The 22,049-nt window shown below is 32.4% G+C and overlaps 1 protein-coding gene across 2 annotated transcripts in view; it reads left to right on the forward strand.

Moving 5' to 3' along the window:
• The first annotated feature begins 2,320 nt into the window (after positions 1-2,320).
• Positions 2,321-22,049, forward strand: part of LOC114340503 (gamma-1-syntrophin) — a 47,488-nt gene continuing 27,759 nt past the window's right edge. Inside the window, exons 1-6 of one of the 2 annotated variants that reach the window (XM_028291249.2) lie at positions 2,321-2,807; positions 7,311-7,519; positions 19,636-19,795; positions 20,468-20,593; positions 21,257-21,603; positions 21,663-21,821. In XM_028291249.2, the coding sequence (XP_028147050.1) occupies positions 7,322-7,519; positions 19,636-19,795; positions 20,468-20,593; positions 21,257-21,603; positions 21,663-21,821 (990 nt within the window). In that variant the 5' untranslated portion in view covers positions 2,321-2,807; positions 7,311-7,321. The remainder of the gene's footprint in view (positions 2,808-7,310; positions 7,520-19,635; positions 19,796-20,467; positions 20,594-21,256; positions 21,604-21,662; positions 21,822-22,049) is intronic. The other variant, XM_028291251.2, reaches the window with a different exon arrangement.

Consider the following 22,049-nt stretch of genomic DNA (forward strand, 5'->3'; position numbering starts at 1 on the left):
TGTGACACGTTTGCGGCAACTTCCAGAGGAGAAAAAGAATTTACTTTATAACCTTATTTTTTTCTTATTATTATATATTTTATTTTGATGGAAATTTTCGATTTATTTAACAACCTGTTTATTTGTTTTATTAATAGCTGGTTTCCATTCCATTGTTTTATCAGTAGATTTGAGATTTGATAAAATCTTTGTATCTGCTTTGGTAGACAGGGTTGCCAGGTCAGTTTTAACTCTTTCAGTAGTTTTGTTTTCACAAAATCAGTAGATTCTTTTTAGGCCATGTAAATATACAGCAAGTAATACAGTGATATGCACATCCGTCCTAAATGTCCCAAGAGGAATTCCACAAAATTGGAAACCTAATTATTCCAAACCACCAACTGGTAATTACCATTTTTTAGCTAAAATCTACTAAATCAAAAACTAAAATATACTTAAGGATTTTTGGGATATATTTGGGATTTTTTATAATAAAAACAACAGATAACTTAAGGGGATAGGCGCAAAATGTCGTCTGTTAAAATGTTCAATGTATATTAAATGTTTTCATTTTTTGCGAATTCTTAGAAAACTAATAAGTATTTTTGAAAAATTTAAACGCACAAAGAAAGATTACGTTATTACCGAGGACCGAAAGTCCCTGAAAACTTCTATAATGTTTATTTTAATACGTTACAGGGGTGAAAAAAAGAAAAAATTTAGTGTGACTTTTAATTCCAAATATCTCGTTCAAAAGAAACGTTTTGATTTTTCTAAATAATGCAGTCTTTCATTCTGCGTTTAAATTTTTCAAAAATACTTATTATAGTTTCCTCATGATTCGAAAAAAATGGATCAAATTCTGTTGAAATATACCAAAAATCTACTAAAAAATATTGCCTACTAGAATTTTTTAAAAAATATCAAAAATCTACCAAAAAAGTAGAAATCTACTAAATGTGGCAACGCTGTTAATGAGAATGATACACTTTTGACACTGGTCACATGACCTCTGTCACCCAATAAGAGGGTGCGTTCTAAAATGGTTTTGATAGTCGGCGCGACGGCGCGGCCGGTTTTGGTTGGCGATTGGACTTCTAGGTTGTCTTATCCGTCTAAGGTTGGTAATAAGGTATTTTTTTAGTAATATGGGTAATATTGTTTAATGCGCCATTTTGGTTTTACTTGAGATTTTTGGGATGTAAAGAAAATGAAAACAGAATATAAAAAATGCAGGCATTTTCTGATACCTTTAAAAGCACCATCAATACATTAAATTTATACAGAACATCTTTAACATAAATTTTGACTTTTATATTAAAATTTGATTTTTTAAATTTGCATATTTTTTATCAAAAATGTCATAAAAAAAGGAGCGCGTGTGTTTTTTAAAGGTGAAATATCCATATTTGACGGTAATATGAGATGCGTTTATAAATTTCACATCAGGTAATAAGTCCTTTATGTATTTATATCATATAAATTTAAATACCCAATACGATGTCAAAACAGTTTACTTTTTGGTTTTCGCATTCACCATACAGGTGTTAAAAATATAGGTAAAAAAACCTAACTAGTCTGACTCCTTGAGCAACCATTGCACGCGCAGGTGCTTTTTATAGTCGCTTCAGTTGTCTTATGCAACGGTTACGAAACGATGTTGCTTAAACAGGAGGTTGCCTAGGCAGCGTCAAGACAACTCAAAAATCGTCCACCAAATCAGTGCAGAATAGGGTCGTCTTTTAGGCAATAACAACGTTGTAAGAAAACGTTGCCACGCGGTAGACAACGTTGTCGCGTCGACAAATTGCTACTTGGGTACCTTCCTTTTATGTTCTATCTTGTAGCTTCCAGAAATAGTATTTCTTCTTACGCGGCTATCAATTAAATTATTGGGATATTATTTATTCATTATCAAAAACCGCCATGAAACGATCACGATCCGTCTGCGCAGTGTGGAACGTATTATTTTGCTATCTGCGCGCAGTTTCGTGATCGTTTCATAACGGTTTTCGTTGTGTTGGAACAAACCTATAGTGTTTTGTTCGATTTACACGAGAAGAGTTTGACTTTGTTTTACAGAAATAGATGTTCACTGCTTTATGATGTTTAGTAACATAAAACTTTATTATTTTTCATCTTCTAGTATCTCTTACCTTACCGTTGATTGATAAATATAGGGGTAACTGGTATACTATTAATTTATCATCAACGCTCTTACTATAAATATTCCTATAATTTTCATTCAATCCAGCTCCCTGTCTATCATTTTACATTTAATTTGAACTATTCCGAACTTAGGTAGGCAACAACCTTTACACTCAGTAGTTTAAAGGTTTTGTTGATGCAAAGGTCATTGCCTGTGAAGTTTAAATTAATATGTAATCAAAACAATCATTCATTATTTGTTTATATTGTCTCGTTCTTAATTGTTTTACGTCAAACTACCCACCAAAATGGGGAGAGATATTCTAAATGACGTCAACCATTTTGGGGTGAAGTTCTGAAGTTTTAGAGTGTAGCAGGAGTTTTTCTAGACGGAGTTGCGCGAAATGGCCTGAAGGGCTGGATATTGTTGAATGGATAATCCTACCCTACCAAGTCCGTACGACCCTGCCTTACTACAAGTAATATGATTGGATTTCAACGTTTTGTAAGTGTGTCAGTGGATATTTCTTAGCATCACATAGAAAAATTAGTCTAATCCTTAAAAATGACTGGTGCAGTGAAAAACATTCCCTGTAAAATGTCAGAGGGGTGAAAATGATATATCTTATTACCGGATTATTACTGAATGATTATTAAAAACTAATACAAGATAAAACTAGGTAATTTCTTTCATAATATTCTAAAAATCAATCATTTTGAATTCAGTGTTTGCACTTCATTTCAGCAATAGTATTTCTACACCTGTAGTTTTAGTACAGCATGTTGCTTATTAATTCAGTCTAAAGCATCCCTTAGAATTGAACATACTAAGCACACTGTTTAATGGCATTTAAATAATATATTTTAATTACATTGATACAAACAAACTTTACTTGTAAATAAATTATAATGTCAAAGGTGAAAAATTATTTTTAGCTTTGAATTGCACAGCTTGTGAGGCTTACTATACTGTACATTCAACTTCTGGGTCAATCCAAGCATGCTTAATATGTAAACACATGTGTATGTGGAATGTCCATGGTCCTGTACGTAGGTTCTCGAAGATTATTATACAAAATTTTAACAAAACCTCAATTATTTTAGAAAGACAATTTTGTTTTAATTCTCATCTTGATTGAAGTATTGGTAAATCCTACATGAAATCATCAGAGACAATTCAAAAATCAACAAAACTCTTGTCTTTAAATTGTGGAAAAACTTTGGCATTTTTTACTACTATTTGGTCTGTGTAACGTTCACTGGCTCAACATCCCTTTGTGGGTCTTGAACTGTTCCATGATTCTTCTCCATTGATGCTTTTTCCCTAATTATTTATTTTTCGGTTTGTTATATCATTTTCTATTTGTTCTATGGATCTCAGCTTCAGTCTTCCTCTTGTTCTTTTTCCTACTAGCACTTGTTTGCTTATTTTGTTCAATATTTCACCTTCTTCCAATTCTTCTATATTCAATTCTATTTTAATGAATGTTATGATATCCGGATGCTGATATATTTTACATAGTTCAACTACTTAGTATGTATGATTATAAAGGTTATCACTGACATTTACGAAGTTCAGGAATGCACATTTGTCTGGCAGCTATGCTGTAATCGTCAAGCTGTCAAAAAAGGCCTGTGTTCTACCTTGATGGCACATTAGGTAGAAGTCATAATATATTACAGAAGTAATCGATTACATTAGAAAATTTATTTTAGAACACTACTCTTTCGTCATAGTGAATGAAGCAATAGATTCCCCCGGACTGACTCCTGGAAAAGACAGACAGTAATCTGTTACAAGAGAAATACTAGAAACTTGTAAGTAAATTTTTTCTGTCTCAAACTGTTCTTGCTGAAAAATGTATTCTTTATGTCTTCATCATAATCATCAATCAGATCTGATTTGTCCATTGTTGAACATAGGCCTCCTTCTGATATTTCCAACTTTTTCTGTTCTGAGCTTCTGCTATCCAATTGATCACAATTCTTTTGAGGTCGTCGGTCCATTGCGCTGGGGGGTTTTCCTCGGCTGCGCTTGTCTGCCCATAATCTCCACTCAAGCAATTTTTTTGTCCATCTGTCGTCTTCCATTCTTGCAACATGTCACGCCCATCTCCATTTTTGCTTTATAATATGTTCGAAAATATCTTCTCAATTTTTTAGCTGATGTTTTTTTGAGAGGTACTTAAGGTTTCTGTTCCGTATGTGTTCTTTTTGTCTTAATGTTGTAAAATTAGATGAAAAAATAAGAAAGATCAAAATATACTGGTTGTGCGAAAAAAAGCGGTACCCTCGAATATTTTGCAAAATTTACATTGGATAATATGTAATGGATAATTCTACCCTACGAAGTCCATACAACCCTTCCTTACTATAAGTAAAATTGTAAGTGTGTCAGTGGAAATATCTTAGCATTACATAGAAAAATTAGTTTAGTCCTTCAAAATGACTGTTGTAGTGAAAAAAATTCCCTGTAAAATGTTCACCCTGTTTTATAAAATTCTCCTGTCACAGTGGCAGTTGTCAAACTCCTCTGATAGGTATAAAAGTGTGAAACTATCAATATATGTAATTGTAAATTTATAGGTTTCTATTGATAATGCCCCACCTCTACTAGTTTCATCTCTTTTTATTTCACAACATATTATGTTTTCCGTCTTTTGTGTTATTTTGCTGGTTATTGGTGCACACTAACAATAACTTAAATTTTTAATTCAAATCTATGACCTGAATGTCAAAAAGAGGAAGCTTTGCATCACATTTTCTTTTTGAGTGCACAACATTGCATTATGCATAGGTATGATTTAATCAAAGGTTAAATAAAATATGAAATTTTTTGTCTTATTTTAAAAAAATGTAAAAAATGCTGAGACCTGTCAATTTTTAAATATAAATATGCCCTTTTTAAACCTCAATTTTAAATGTACAGGATGATTCATGCAAGCCTATCATTGTCCATAATAATCTTTATTTCTAAGGATACACCCTGTATATTTTTGTATTTTTAAAAGCTTTGTAACCTGATCTCAACGAACGAAGTGTAGAATCTATTACGAATAATACAGGGCGGATTTTGAAATTATACAATGTGAAAAGCAACTATGGAATAAAATTGTTTTGTGCCTTATTTTAGAAAATTATAAAAACGCTGGGTCGCGTAAACTTTTAAATTAAAATGTGCGCTTCTAAACATAAATTTAAATGTACAGGACGATTCACTCTAGTCCAACATAGTCCATCATCCTTATCTTTAATGAAACTGCCCTGTTTATTTTTATTTTTAAATGCCCTTTCTCAACTTTATCCCGATAAACTACACTGCGGTGCAAAAAGATCGATCCACTAAAAATTTGGTCATTTTGATGTTTTCGAATTTCCTAAACCCATTGTCCGATTTAAGTGATTTTTTTAACACGTTATATATAGCCTTATTCATTGACAATATCTCTGTATAAATATTGTTGCTAGACAGTCAAACTGTCATTGTATACCGGGTGTACGAATCAAACTGTTTTTTTCTCAAAGTTCGCATCAGCCTGTAGACTATTCTAGCATTTATAAAATTCTGAAATTAAAACCCAACTATAGCCTCAGATTTTCTTAACATTTTGTCTTTCGATTCATTCATGTTGAATAATAAAAAAGTTAGGTACTTTAACAACTGGCCATGTTCGTCATCAGTACAGTGTGTTTCTAAATAAGTGCGACAAACTTTAAGGGGTAATTTTACATAAGAAAATAATGACAATTTGCTTTATAATCATATGTCCGCAAACGCTTCGTTTCCGAGATACGGGATGTTCAATTTTGTTTTTACAAACTGACGATTTATTTATTGCTTTAAAACCAGTTGAGATATGCAGATCAAATTCGGTGGGTTTTAAAACGTAGTTATTGCACATTTTTTGACATACAATTAAGAATTTAATATTCACCAGTAGCGCGCAAACTTATGACCGATAGATAATATTACCCGTACGCACGCCAATGGTGAATATAAAATTCTTATTTGTGTCAAAAAATGTGCCATAACTACGTTTTAAAACCCGCCGAATTTGATCTGCATATCTCAACTGGTTTTAAAGCAATAAATAAATCGTCAGTTTGTAAAAACAAAATTGAACATCCCGTATCTCGGAAATGAAGCGTTTGCGGACATATGATTATAAAGCAAATTGTCACTATTTTCTCATGTAAAATTACCCCTTAAAGTTTGTCGCACTTATTTAGAAACACCCTGTACTGATGACGAACATGGCCAGTTGTTAAAGTACCTAACTTTTTTATTATTCAACATGAATGAATCGAAAGACAAAATGTTAAGAAAATCTGAGGCTATAGTTGGGTTTTAATTTCAGTATTTTATAAATGCTAGAATAGTCTACAGGGTGATGCGAACTTTGAGAAAAAAACAGTTTGATTCGTACACCCGGTATACAATGACAGTTTGACTGTCTAGCAACAATATTTATACAGAGATATTGTCAATGAATAAGGCTATATATAACGTGGTAAAAAAATCACTTAAATCGGTAAAACAGGTTTAGGAAATTCAAAACATCAAAAATGACCAAATTTTTAGTGGATCGATTTTTTTGCACCGCAGTGTATATTATGTAGGGTCTATTATGAATAATATAAGATGAAATTTTGAAATTAGGTATAATTTTCATCAAAAAATTAAATACAAAACCCAATATATTGATACTTATTAAAATAATTTATGTCTGTATTGACCTAATTTAAAAAATTAATATAAAGCGGGATAAATCATTAATTTAAAAATTTTATGTATTTAATGTCTTGATACTTATACATAATTTCGAAATTTCACCTTGTATTATTCATATAGACCCTACATAATATACTTCTTTAAGATGATGTTGTTAAGTAGCTTTTAAAAACAAAAAAAAGTTGTTTCATTAAAAATAAAGATGATGGACCATGCTAGACTTTCGTGAATCACTATGTACATTTAAAAAGGTTGATGTTTTCCAGCGTTTTTTCTAATTTTCTAAAATGAGGACAGAAATAATAATTTTATTCCATTAGTGGTTTTATGCTCATGTAAAAAAAGAAAAAAAAACACATTATCTCCCATGTGTTCTAAACATTATTAATGCTTATCATTAATACGTATCACACATTTTGTCCAGTAGATTTACCATCTTTCTTCTTTTCAGTTACTTTAAATATGAAGATAAACGCTACAAGAATGACGACTCCTATTGAAGAAAAAGTCGATCAAAAGCTAAAAGTCAGGACTGGCATGGTATCTGTAAGTGATGGAAAGAGTAGGCCAATTCCTGTACAGCTTCATCTCTCCATGGAGGTGCTTCGTTTGCAAAAAGAAGAAGCCGTAGCACCGGAATCTAAGTCTGTTAATACTAAGGTTTGTATGCAAGTTTTGTTGTGTTTTGCCGAATTTACTATTATTTAAAAAAAGACGGTTTTGTTTTGATTCAATTCGAGTCTCTTGCCATCCTCTGACACGTGTTTCTAGGTTTACCCGATATCAAAGAGCCTTTGCATGAAGACTGAATTGAATCAATCAAGACACGTCATGACGACCGCGTTTAGGCATTTTCGCCGACTGGGACGTTTCGCCGTCGCCGTTTCGCCGTCGCCATTTCGCCGTCGCCATCCCGGCATTGGTTAAGTTTACAAGAACGTGATAACATACTAACTTTTTTTATACTAAATGCCAGTGTAAATAAAATGCTGATGTTACTAGTAAAACCAAGTTATATTTTCGTATTCAACTATACATTGTTTTCGTCTGAAAAATAAAATATTTACAGTATTAAAAATATTTCAAAAGTTACATTTCATAATTATGGGTAAGTCCTCTAAGATATTCTAAAATATCTCCATCGGCATTGAAGTTTCGGACTAATCTTAAAATTCGCTCATCCGCGTCCCTATATTTTTTCTTTTTCAAGAGTGGCAGATTCCCAGCAATTAATTGTTTATAGTGAACGTCCCTACCCTTCTGCACCTTACGGAGGCTGTCGATAAATTTCCATATTGTAGGGTGGCCGACTCCTAATTCTGTTTGAAGCCTTCTGTGTGCTGCCTCCGCATAATTGTTGATTCGATCCTCCCTATTCATCGTCCTTTGATAGAGATTCCACATCTCCTGGGGAAATAATGGAGGGCATCTACCATCTCCTCGTCTATAAATAATTAATAAAATAATATACAGATTTTGCAATTTCTGAAGAAGTACACTTTATAGTTACCTGTTCATACGTCCTGTGTAATTGTCTTCGAACCAGTCCAACAGTGGTTGAAGCGCAACAGGTAAAGCGTTTGTAAAACACATCAATGGCCTGATCTAAATGACGACCTGGAGCGAATGCCAAAGATGTCACCGTCTTACAATTTAAGGCAAAATTGGGCGTCGTTATTGTGTATTCTGTAAGATGGCTTAACTGTGCCACATGCTTCTTCATGTTTTGTGCTAAGTGGAAGAAGCATCCGTTGATATTTAATCCTGGAAAGCAATCTTCCATGGCTGCGAATGCTGCCTGCTCAAAGTCGCAATGGATCGCAGTAGGGCTCAGATCTGGCTTCAAATTCTTTATTAGATCGAACATGCGGCTATAAGTAGCTAGTGATTTGTTTGGCAAAAGGGCATAAAATATAGAGTGGACCCCATTATTTTTAGTTGCCATCACGGTGTACACTTAGGAAAAAAGCGGCGGTGCTATTGAACATGTACCATCGGCAAACCATATGGGCGAAGTTTGCAAATGCTGTAGCCAGCTGTCTCTCCCGAAAATCAATATTTTGTTGGGCCCCTCTCCATTGTCCGCCAAAAGGAAATTTTCTTCCACGCCATCCGACACTTCATAAATCCTGTAACGTTCCGGTATCCGCAATTCTTTCAAATTAACAGGGTTTGGCGGTGCAGCTTGAATTTCGTTGCGTTTTCATCTGATGGTCTTCCTCAGTGCGCAACTATTTGGAAGTCGAGCTTGAGAAGCCTGACTGGTATTATTCAAACCTTCGTTGACTACCTAAAATAAAAAAATGAATCAATCAATGAAAATTTCAGAGTAAAATATTGTTGGAAATAAGAAAATGTATTAGAATAAATTGAAAATTACCTGAATTTTTCCTTCCATTGTATCTTCTGCTCGTCTTTTAATGGTTGTTACTATTTGGGCACGGCCGAGGCGTCATGAGAGTGCAGGTTAACCTTTTTTATTATTTCACCATTTTTAGTGTGAATTCTTGCCTTACACATGCCTCTTCTCTCACATCTCCAAAATCTAATTTCATCGTCATTTTTGCTAAGGGCATCAAAAACATAAATAAAACCATCTGAGCTAAATTTTGGCTTTCCTCTAGTAGATAGAATTTGTCGGTCCATAATTAAGTTCGTAATTATCTCAAACACTTTCAAGATAAGACTGAACTCTTCAGATGAATTCTGCGCTTATATAGTAAATCGAAAGAGATTGAAACCCCCTTAGGATTATCCTGGTTACGCCTATGTTCTTTTCTTTTGGTTGGTTCTCAGTGTCAGTACCAAGCCTGAAACGAAGACCCAAGCCCGATTGAGGTACAAACGGCTCTTTTCAGTTTTGGCTTTTTTGTTTTTTTTTGGCAAACGCGTGAAGGTTAGCTGTGGATAGGTCCTCTCCTAGGTATATAGGCAGTTGCCTAGGGCGGCAAATTATGAGAGGGCGGCAAAAATACTGTACAAAAAATATTTGTATATAAAAATTGAAATCGAATAACCTTTAAGTACATCGTACATCCATCAATGGAATATAAGTGGGCATTCCCCAAGTAGCACAATAAAAACATTTTAGTTTTATTTAAGGTTTATAAAGGTTTTATTGTGGTAAATAAGAAGGCAATGGTTTTAAAGTTACCTTTTAGATATACTGCCAGAATTATAAAACTGTTAAGCATTTGTCACTAGTGTTAAAGTATTTAATAAGAGTATCAAATAAGACTAATTAATCTTAATAGATAATTTGTCTTATTGTAGTTTTAAAATGGTTTATTCTCAGTTAACTTTAAAACTAATCAGTTTTATAAAGAACTTCCGGACTCTTTGGTTTTATTAGATTCTTGTTTGTTACCTTTTAGTTTTAAAGCAGTTTTAAAGATTCTCCTAATATGACTAATAAAACCTATTATTAAAACTACTTGATCTCAAGACTGTTATATCAGTAAAACATATGCCTTAAAACTATTTTTTTAGTAGTCTTTAACGTTGCTTTCTTAAAAGCAATTAGTAGGCTATATTAAAACCAAATGCTCTTAACTGAATCAATTCGGTTATCGTATAGACTAAACTATGCTTCTTATTAGAAACAATAAAACTAAACCCATCCCCTCTTCTTTCATGTCCAAAATGGTCGGCTATTTGTGTTAGAGCGAAACAGTGGTGTAGTGTGTTGTAAAAAGTGGAATTACTGTTAGTATGGAAAACATATGTCGCAGGTACTTAAAATATAAACGAACTGGTCATTTTAAAAGAAAAATACAACACACACAGCACTGCGACGCCTCGATTTTAGGTTAAATTCACATTAAAACCAAGTGGCATTATTGACAGCAGCATTAAAACTAAGCGGTTTTAATTCCAAGGCAACCTTGCTTTTATGTAGGATATATGCTCTTGGCAAGGTATGAAATAAAACCATTTGATCTTAACAATTCTCTGTCAATAGACCAAATAGTTTTATTTGGATTTCGGCCATATTGCTTGTATTGCAATATAAGGCTTTCATAAAAATTATAACTAAGCGACTGAAAGACATAAATTCGGTTTATTTTAAGATTTAAACATTAAAATTGTAGATAAAATAAATTTTCTTTCAAATTAATATTTTTCGGATTTAAATGTTTTTATTATTTTTATTCTTTAATCGCCAAAAGTCAGAAATTTTAGGGCGCGTGAGTTATTTAGAGCTCTTTTTGTTAACATTATCAATAAAGTTGGGTGCGCAAGTGTTTTTCTACCTTGACAGTCCGAAATAACCAAGTACTTTTTATTATTTTATGATTACAAATGCGTATGTGCTTATCATAACACTTGTAAAAATTTGTTGGCCTATATGGAGTATATGGGTTTAAAGAATCATTTAATATGGTAAATTGTCTTTAAAAGTCTCCATTTAAGAAACCTTTTTAAGTTTGCTATAAAACTGTCTGCACTTAAAGTGTCTTTTAACATGGTTTTAAAAGCACCTACACAGCAGCTTTAAAACCAGTTGTTTAAGAAAACAAAGTTTTAAGAAGGTTTTCATTTTTGGTTTTATTGACCTCTTTCAGAGTGGGCCCTTTTATGCTGAAAGCGGTTTTATTGCAACCTTAAGGTTTACTTAAAAACCAAATGGTTTTAATTTTAGTTTTATTCTACAGTTTTAAAGCAGCCTTAAAAGACTTAATAAACACATTCGGTGCTACCTGGGTCATTTCTAGAAAACAAATTGCATTTTCTTAACACTATTCATTCAAAAAGGCCAGAAGTTGTAAATTTAGGGATTATTGGGCCGTCGGCAGCACCGCAAAGGCGGCGGCGCACTGTTCTTTAATTTTTTTAAACTCAATCCTTTTGGGTTATTCGTGGTTGAAAATTTGCCATTTTCATTGAAAAATGTTGCCTTTTCGGACGGTTTTTTGCGAATACCTTAAAATAATTATGCATCTAACGAAAAAAACTATATAAAACATTTTTGTAGCATATGAAAAATCAAAGAGATTCGTTCCTTCATAAGTCTTCTAGTCATAACATAAAAGGAGATATGGTAGGTGAAAAGACATTTTTTTGTGCATGCTCAAATCGGTGTGTTCAACTTAATAACAGAGAAATGGTCGATTTTAAGGGTATAATGCTATCAATATCTTTTGTAAGTACTGCCTGAAAAGACCTTTAAAACGACCGCAATGTTAAATTTCGATTACATTCAAACTAAGCAAGATATGGTGCAACAAAAAAGGATGACTAATTTATTTTAAGATAAAATGCGAAGTATGTATATTTTTCTCCATGTAACTCGAAAATGATAATGAGATACAGTAGTGAAAGCAAAATAAAATTGTTATCTAAAAGAAATCCTACATTTTTGTAAGGTATTTTTTTACGTATCTCTTATCACTGTCGAATTACATGGAGAAAAAGGAAGATTTTTAAGGAAATTTAAAAATGTGCTCTATAATTTGATCTTATTCTTTTCAAAAACCATTCATTTTAAACCCGTCCAACTTTTTGAATATAGAAATAATACTATAGTAGAAGGTATTGTAGAAGGAAAACGATGCATTTAAATTCTGGTGGATGAGGGGTTAAATATACTTTTTGAAGTTATACTTCTTTAGGATCGAGAGTGAAATTTTATAATGCCGGGCGCATGCGCACACAGACAGTATGTATTTCGTTGCTAATCTTTCAAGATATGTATGTATCAGCGCTGTCAGCGCAAGTAAGTCATATTATATCATATAAAAGGATATATTAGTGTTTTTAAGTAAATGTATTATTTATTATAATTTTTGTGTCTTTGGATTTGTCTTCCTCGGGAATAAGATATTTTATATCTATCTATCTATGTAATTAGCCTTCTTCGGTCCATCTTTGGACATAGGCCTCCCCAATCCTTTTCCATTCTTCTCTGTATGTCGCTAAAGTTATCCACCTAGAGCCCACGTGCTTCTTGACATCATCTGCCCATCTTATTTGTGGCCTTCCTCTGCTTCGTGTATATTCCCACGGTCTCCAATTTATGAGAATTTTGTTCCATCGGTCTTCTTTTTGTCTTATATATATATAAAAAGTTTTTAAAAGTGGTAGGTAAAGAAAGTTAGTTTAATATTTAAATAAAATACAAATAACCAGTTAAGTATATTAATTTCGTTGAAAGCGTAATAATAGAAGTATAACTTCTTACGTGCGTACAAAGTACACACATATTCTTTTTTTTTTCAATATTAATATATATATATATATATATATATATATATATATATAGATATATATATATATATATATATATATATATATATATATATATATATATATATATATAGGGTGTCCCAAAAGTAGTGGAACGGTCGAATATTTTGCGAACTAAACATCGGATCGAAAAACTGAAAAATACGTATTCAATAATTTTCAAAAATCTATCCAATGACACCAAACACCAACCCCCACTACACCACCTGGAGATGGGGTGGGGGGTAACTTTAAAATCTTAAATGGAAACCCCTAGTTTTTCTGGCAGATTTAGATTCGTTACGTAATAGTAAGTAACTTTTATTCAAGACATTTTTTCTGTCGATAGATGGCGCTATAATTGGGAAAAACGATTTATCCTGATACCATAGGTAAATTATAGAAACGGTCTAATATCTCTAGAAATACGCTTCTAAATGAGAAACCAAAAAACAGGTTGTTAATATTTTTCCAAAACATATCGACAAACACCAAACATGACTCTCCAACCCATCCCCTGGAGGTGGGGTGGAGGGTAACTTTAAAATCTTAAAGAGCATGCCCCACTTTTTATTGCAGATACGAATTCGCCATGAAAAATTAAGCAACATTTATTCGAAACATTTTTTAAAAATGCTGATAGATGGCGCTAATAAATCGTATTTTTCCAATTAAAGCGCCATTTATCAACAATTCTAAAAAATGTTTCGAATAAATGTTGCTTAGTTTTTCATGACGAATCCGAATCTGTTAAAAAAAGTGGGGGTTGCTATTTAATATTTTAAAGTTACCCCCACCCCACCTCCAGGGGGTGGGTTGGAGGGTCATGGTTAGTGTTATTCGATAGGTTTTCGAAAACTATTAAAAACATTTTTTTGGTTTCTCATTTGGAAGTGTATTTCTCGAGATATTAGACCGTTTCTATAATTTACCCATGGTGTCAGGATAAATCGTTTTTCCCAATTATAGCGCCATCTATCCACAGTTCGAAAAAATGTCTTGAATAAAAGTTGCTTACTTTTACGTAACGAATCCAAATCTGCAAGAAAATCTAGGGGTTTCCATTTGATATTTCAAAGTTACCCCCCACGCCACCTCCAGTGGGTGTAGTGGAGGTTGGTATTTGGTGTCATTGGATAGATTTTTTAAAATGATTGAACACGTATTTTTCAGTTTTTCGATCCGATGTTTAGTTCGCGAAATATTCGACCGTTCCACTACTTTTGGGACACCTTGTATATATATATATATATATATATATATATATATATATATATATATATATATATATATATATATATATATATATATATATATATATATATATATATATATATATATATATATATATATATATATATATATATATATATATACAGGGTGTAACAAAAATACAGGTTATAAATTAAATCACATATTCTGGGACCAAAAATAGTTCGATTGAACCTAACTTACCTTAGTACAAATGTGCACCTAAAAAAAGTTACAGCCCTTTGACGTTACAAAATAAAAATCGATTTTTTTCAATATATCGAAAACTTTTTGAGGTTTCTTATTGAAAACGGACATGTGACATTCTTATGATAGGAACATCTTAAAAAAAATTATAATGAAATTTGTGCACCCCATAAAAATTTTATGGGGGTTTTGTTCCCTTAAACCACCCCAAACTTTTGTGTACGTTCCAATTAAATTATTATTGTGGCACAATTAGTTAAACACATTATTTTTAAAACTTTTTTGCCTCTTAGTACTTTTTCGAAAAGTTAGTTTTTTTTTGAGATATTTTGAATATTTTGTCAAATCCACCACATATTTGTGTACTGTTAAGTACGATTTTAGAGACTTGGTAATAATATGAAAATTTATTTATAAATTACAGTTTGAGGTATACTTCGAACCATATTAAAAAAGAAGCCACATCTAGATAAAAGGTGCCTTATCTGAAAAATACTAAAAGGCAAAAAAGTTTTAAAAACAATGTGTTTAAGTAATGGTACAGCAATAATAGTTTAAATGGAACGTACACAAACATTTGGGGGGTTTAAAGGCACAATCCCCCCATAAAATTTTTATGTAAACATATTAAAAAAGAAGCCGCATCTCGATTAAAACTGGTTTATCCAAAAAGTACTAAGAGACAAAAAAGTTTTAAAAATATTGTCTTTAACTAATGGTTTTACAATAATAATTTAATTGGAACGTACATAAAAGTTTAGGGGGGTTTAAGGGAACAAAACCCCCATAAAATTTTTATAGGCTGCACAAATTCCACTATAATTTCTTTTTACGATGTTCATGCCATACGAATGCCACATGTCCATTTTCATTAAAAAATCTCCAATAGTTTTCGATATATAGTAAAAAATCGATTTTCATTTTGCAACTTCAAAGGGCTGTAACTTTTTTTGTGTGCATATTGGTACTAAGGTAAGTTAGGTTCAATCGAAATATTTTTGGTCCCAGAATATGTGATTTAATTTATGACCTGTATTTTTGTTACACCCTGTATATATATACAGGGTGTTTCATTAATAATTGTCCATATAGTAACTGGAGAAACCTTAGCACAAAATACGAAGATTTAACCTAAAACACTTAAATAAAATGTAGTTCCTTACTGAGTTACAGGGTTTTTATCTAAAAATTTAAAAATTATTTTTGCTCAGCATTTTAAAACTATTCGACGTATCCTTATCATACTTTGCAGAAAGTGTAGGCACTGTACACCCTACTAAATTAAGATAAATAAACGTTTCTAGCTACTACCAGAGGCGTATGACAGGGGATAGTGGCAGGTTGACCCTTTCCAAATTCTACGCCACTGGCGGAATTGCTATTTTAGTTAAATTTTTGGATTCTCCAATACTTTCTATCAAAATAATTTACTCTTCATTGGTAACGATAAAGTCATTATTTTTCGAGATCTTTGAAGTTAAAAATGAAACGACACGGTCATTTTGATTAATGTATTGTGTCCTTTTATTTTTAATTTCAAATATCTCGAAAACTAATCACTTAATCGTTACGAATGAAGAGTATATTATTTACATAAAATGTATTGGAAAATCAAAAAATTACATCAAAACAGCAATTTCGCCAGTGGCGTAGAATTTGGAAAGGGTCAACCTGCCACTATCCCCTGTCATACGCCTCTGGTAGTAGCTAGAAACGTTTATTTATCTTAATTTAGTAGGGTGTACAGTGCCTACACTTTCTGCAAAGTATGATAAGGATACGCCAAATAGTTTTAAAGTGCTGAGTACAAATAATTTTTAAATTTTAATCATATATGAATCATATCATAAATTAATCAAAATAACTGTGCCGTTTCATATTAAACTTCAAATATCTCGAAAACTAATGACTTAATCGTAACCAATGAAGAGTACATTATTTACGTAGAAAGTATTGGAGAATCTAAAAATGGCACTAAAATAGTAATTCCTCCAGTGGCGTAGAATTTGAGAAGGGTCAACCCTTCACCATCCCCTGTCGAACGCCATTGGTAGTAGCTAGAAACGTTTTTTTATCATAATTTAGTAGGGTATTTAGTAGTCGCACTTTCTGCCGAGTATGAAAAGGATACGTCGAATAGTTTAAAAATGATCAGCAAAAGTAGTTTTTAAATTTTTAGATAACACACCCTGTAACTCAGTAAGGAACCATATTTTATTTAAGTGCTTTAGGTTAAATCTTCGTATTTTGTGCTAAGGTTTCTCCAGTTACTATATGGACAATTATTAATGAAACACCCTGTATATACAGGGTGTCCCGAAAAGATTGGTCATAAATTATACCACAGATTCTGGGGTCAAAAATAGGTTGATTGAACCTCACTTACCTATATACAATAGTGCACACAAAAAAAGTTACAGCCCTTTGTTACAAAATGAAAATCGATTTTTTTTCATATATCGAAAACTCTCAGAGATTTTTTATTGACAATTGACATGTGGCATTTTTACGACAGCAATATCTTAAAAGAACAAAATTAAGTAAAATTTGTGCACCCCATACAAATTTTATGGGGGTTTTGTTACCTTAAACCCCCCCAAACTTTTGTGTACGTTCCAATTAAATTATTATTGTGGCACTATTAGTTAAACACATTATTTTTAAAACTTTTTTGCCTCTTAGTACTTTTTCGATAAGCCAGTGTTTATCGAGATATTTTGAATATTTGTCGAATCCACCACATATTTGTATATGGTTAAGTACGGTTATAGAGACCTGTTAATAATCTGAAAATTTATTTATAATTTACATTTTTAGGTATATTTTGAAAAAGAAGCTACATCTCGATAAAAGGTGACTTATGAACAAAAGACTAAGAGACAAAAATTTTAAAAACACTGTGTTTAACTAATGGTACCACAATAATAGTTTAATCGGAACGTACACAAACATTAGGGGGGTTTAAAGGAACAAAACCCCCATAAAATTTTTACGTAAATATATTGAAAAAGAAGCCGCATCTCAATAAAAACTGGCTCATCGAAAAAATACTAAGAGGCAAAAGAGTTTTAAAAACGTTGTGTTTAACTAATGGTACCACAATAATGAATTAATTGGAACGTACACAAAAGTTTGGGGGGGTTTAAGGGAACAAAATCCCCATAAATTTTTTATAGGGTGGACAAATTTCACTATAATTTTGTTTTAAGATGTTCCTGACATAAGAATTATACATGTCCATTTTCAATAAAAAATCTCTAATAGTTTTCGATATATTGAAAAAAATCGATTTTCATTTTGTAACTTCAAAGGGCTGTAACTTTTTTTGTGAGCACATTTGTACTAAGGTAAGTTAGGTTCAATCGAACTATTTTTGACCCCAGAATGTGTGGTATAATTTATGACCATTCTTTTCGGGACACCCTGTATATATATATACTATTTCTTTATACTCATTTTTCCTTAAAATACATTAGTCATAAGTTTTTTTGCACCATATCTCGCTTAGTTTGAACGTAACCGACATTTAACAGTTCTCATTTTAAAGGTCTTTTCAAGCGCTACAAAAGGTATTCGTAGCATTATACCCCTAAAATAGACAATTTCTCTGTTATTTTAAGTTGAATACACCGATTTGAGCATGCACCAAAAAAATCTTTTTTCACCTACCATCTCTTTTTTTATTAAAAAGTTTTAATGAAAAAATGAATCTCTCTGATTTTTCATAAACTACAAAAATGTTTTATATAGTTTTTTTTCGTCAGATGCACAATTTTTATGGTATTTCCAAAAAACAGTCTCCGAAAAGTGGCATTTTTCAATGAAAATGGAAAATTTTTAACCACGAATAACTCAAAAAGTATTGAGTTTTCAAAAAAATTTATAAAACAGTTTTTGCTTAGAAGTAGGTTCTCTGGTCACTTCCAGTGTTAGTTTGATAAAAAAAATTTCCACCCCCGAGAACGGGTGGGAATCACCCCTAAGTTAAAAGGCCATAGGATATAGGATATACTTTGTTTTTTGAGCTATTCCCTACTTACAGTGAAAATATCAAGTAAATTGATGGAGTAGGATGGAATTCGGAGCCAAATACCCTCACTGACTGCACTAATATATACCTTCATCATTCATACATGAATGCATTCACTTAAAGGGTCATTTGGATACCACAATAAGATCACCAATCACCAATAATTGACATATCTAAATATTTAAAGAAGAGGGGATTGAAAGATATTTTCCCTAATTTTGATATTGCTTTGCGCATTTATTTGGGCCTCCCAGTTGTCAACCAACTTATCCGCTGAAAGGTCATTCTCGAAAATATCAATAATTGAAAATAGTCATGAAAATAATTTTCGATCAAGTATGACGCAAGAATTCTTAACAATTTGTCGATTGTATCCGATCACGAAAGGGACGTAACAAAGGCGATAAATTATGACGACATTATAGATGATTTTTCCAAAGAAAAATCAAGAAAGAAATCTGATGAAAAGTAATTTTAAATGTTTGTGTAGTACATTTTGTCATCCAGGCTTAATCGCTTCTTTCTCCTTTCTGTTGGGTCAGTTTGTGTTGTATTTTCTGTACATTGCTGATGATGGCTCTTGTTGAGCCGAAATGCGTCTAATAAAGATTTTTAACATTTAACTTTTTAATAAACCTTGTGGTGCATTCTTAAAGTCGAGTACAGTGGAACCCCATTAAGTCGGCCCCCGATAACCCGGAAGTCCGGATAACCCGGACCTATTTTCATCAGCCAAAACAAACATTTGTTCATTTTGACTGAGTTTTTTACCACGAAATAAACAATACTGTATACAACTGTACGTAATTTGGATGTATGTACATACTGTGCATTTGTATTAATTTCATGTTTTTGCAATTAGACTCTGTATTTGTTTATTATCTATATGTATTTTACTAATTTTTACCATATGCTCCGGCTAATCCGGATTTTCGATAACCCGGATCGGCCGCTGTCCCGATTAATCCGACTTATCGAGGTTCCACTGTACTTTGTTACCTCTAGACCACATTTGTGAACTATGGATACTTCCTTTTATAATTTTAACTATTATTTGTTTTAGGAAAGAATGGTACAAGTTAGAAGACAAAAAGTGGGTGGTTTAGGACTGAGTATTAAGGGTGGAGCAGAACACAAACTGCCAATTTTGATATCTAGAATATATAAAACCCAAGCAGCAGATCAAACTGGTGAACTGTTTGTAGGAGATGCTATTATAAAAGGTAAGACCATGATATACTCCAAGAAATTAATGCACCACCTTAAAAATGGGTAATTTTTGATGTCTCGAATTTCCTAAACCTGTTGTCCGATTTAAGTGATTTTTTAAATATGTTATAGCCTTATTCTTTAACAATATCATTGTAATAATATTGTTGCTAGACAGTTAAATGGTCATTGTATACCGGATGTACCAATCAAACCATGATTTTTTCTCAAAGTTCGCATCACCTTGTGGAATATTATAGCTTTTATAAAATACTGATATTAAAACCCAACTATAGCCTCATGTTTTCTTAATATTCTGTTTTCTATTCATTCATAACAACTAGCCTTGTTTTTTATCGATACAGGGTGTTTTTAAATAAGTATGGCAAACTTTAAGGGACAATTTTGCATGAAAAAATAATGAGAGTTTGTTTTATAAACGTATGTCCGCAAATGCTTTGTTTCCGAGATAGGAGGTCTTAAAATTTTTCTTACAGACTGACGATTTATTTATTGCTCTAAAACAGGTTGAGATATGTTTGCATCACCCTGTATATTACGTCCTAAATCTGGCTACATGGATTGGAACAATTGGTTATTTCCCTGCTAGTGTAAACGATGTAGAAGAAACCATCCAATCTATCTTATTTTTGTAAGTTTTTTACAAATCTTTTTTACATTTATAGTTAATGGAGAATATATTACTGCCTGTCCTCATGATGATGCCGTAAATATATTAAGGAATGCTGGAGACCTTGTTGTATTAACTGTAAAACATTACAAAGCAGCTACACCATTTCTACAAAAACAGGGTAAGTTAATGTTATAATAGAGTATGGATTGGTTAAAAACGGAAAGGTTAAAAAATATTAAATAAGAACTTAATTTACACCAAAAATCCCGCCAGATTCTTCTTTCTTGTGCCGACATTTACGTTCACCGTCATTTAAACTTCATTTACACTTGACAAGTTTACTGGTTGAAGGTAGGTACTCGCGGCCAATAAACTTGCCATGTGTAAACAACAGGAAAGTGCACTTGCTAGCACTTTCCAGTGTCAAATACCTTCTCGAAATCAGTGAAACATACATACACATCCCAGTTGAACTCTCTGACTTGCGAACGGCTCTCTGACTTGCAAACTGAAAAGTGCTTCCCTCGTTCTGAGTCCTGATCTGAATCCAAATTGAACTTCACTCAGGTGTTCTTCTAATTTGGTGTATATGCGCGAGTGAATAATAGTAAGGAGTACTTTACGTACATATAGTAGTGATATAGATAGTGATAGTAGCCAGTCTTTTGGATACTATTTAATCTAAGTGTGGCATTTTTAATAAACCTTTGCAGAGTGATGTTAAAACATCATTGCAATATTTGAATGAGTGAATTAATATTTCAAATTAAACAATAAAATTATAAGAACTTATAATGTCTCTTACGTATAGAAAGTAGTTGTGATTCTGTTGACTTTTTAGAGGAAAAAGATGCCCAGCAAGCAGCAGAGACCAATGGCGAAGAAAAGGCAGCATCAGATGAGAGTTTAAGGGTAACCAATAGTACAAGTAGTAGACCTAGCTCTATTTGCTCGGAATTAGAACAAGAAACAACTCAAACGCATTGGGTTGATATAGTGACTGTACCTTTAATGATGGCGTATGTCACGAGATACATTTTTGGAACTGATAAACTTAGACCAAACGCTTTTGAGGTTAGGGGACTGAATGGTATCAGCACAGGAATTATACATTGTGATGATTCTGCTATTTTGTCTCAGTGGCTGAAGTATATTAGTGATAATATTATTGGACTTACAAATTTACAGGTAACAATTGTTTTGTATATCTATATATTTATTAGTGTATTGATGTTTAATTTTTTTAGATGAAATTGTACAATAGGAATTTTAGTGTATCAGATCGTATAGAGTACATGGGTTGGGTTAACGAGGGTGTTCTAAATAATAACCATCCATGGCAAAACTATAAACCCAGATTTTTTGCACTAAAAGGAACTGATCTTATGTTGTTTGATACACCTCCGGTAAGTATCTACCTAAATAGTTAGTTTGTATTTTCAATCTTATATTCTCTCTCTCTCTCTCTCTCTCTCTCTCTCTCTCTCTCTCTCTCTCTCTCTCTCTCTCTCTCTCTCTCTCTCTCGCTCTCTTTTTAAGTCGGGCCCTGGCCTCCCCCAGCATCTGCCTCCAAGTATGACTGTCCAGTTATCCACTCTCAATATCTCACATCGGTACTCACTTTGTCTATCCAC

Source organism: Diabrotica virgifera, chromosome 10 (genome assembly GCF_917563875.1).
Source record: "Diabrotica virgifera virgifera chromosome 10, PGI_DIABVI_V3a".
NCBI classification, from domain to species: Eukaryota; Metazoa; Arthropoda; class Insecta; order Coleoptera; family Chrysomelidae; genus Diabrotica; species Diabrotica virgifera.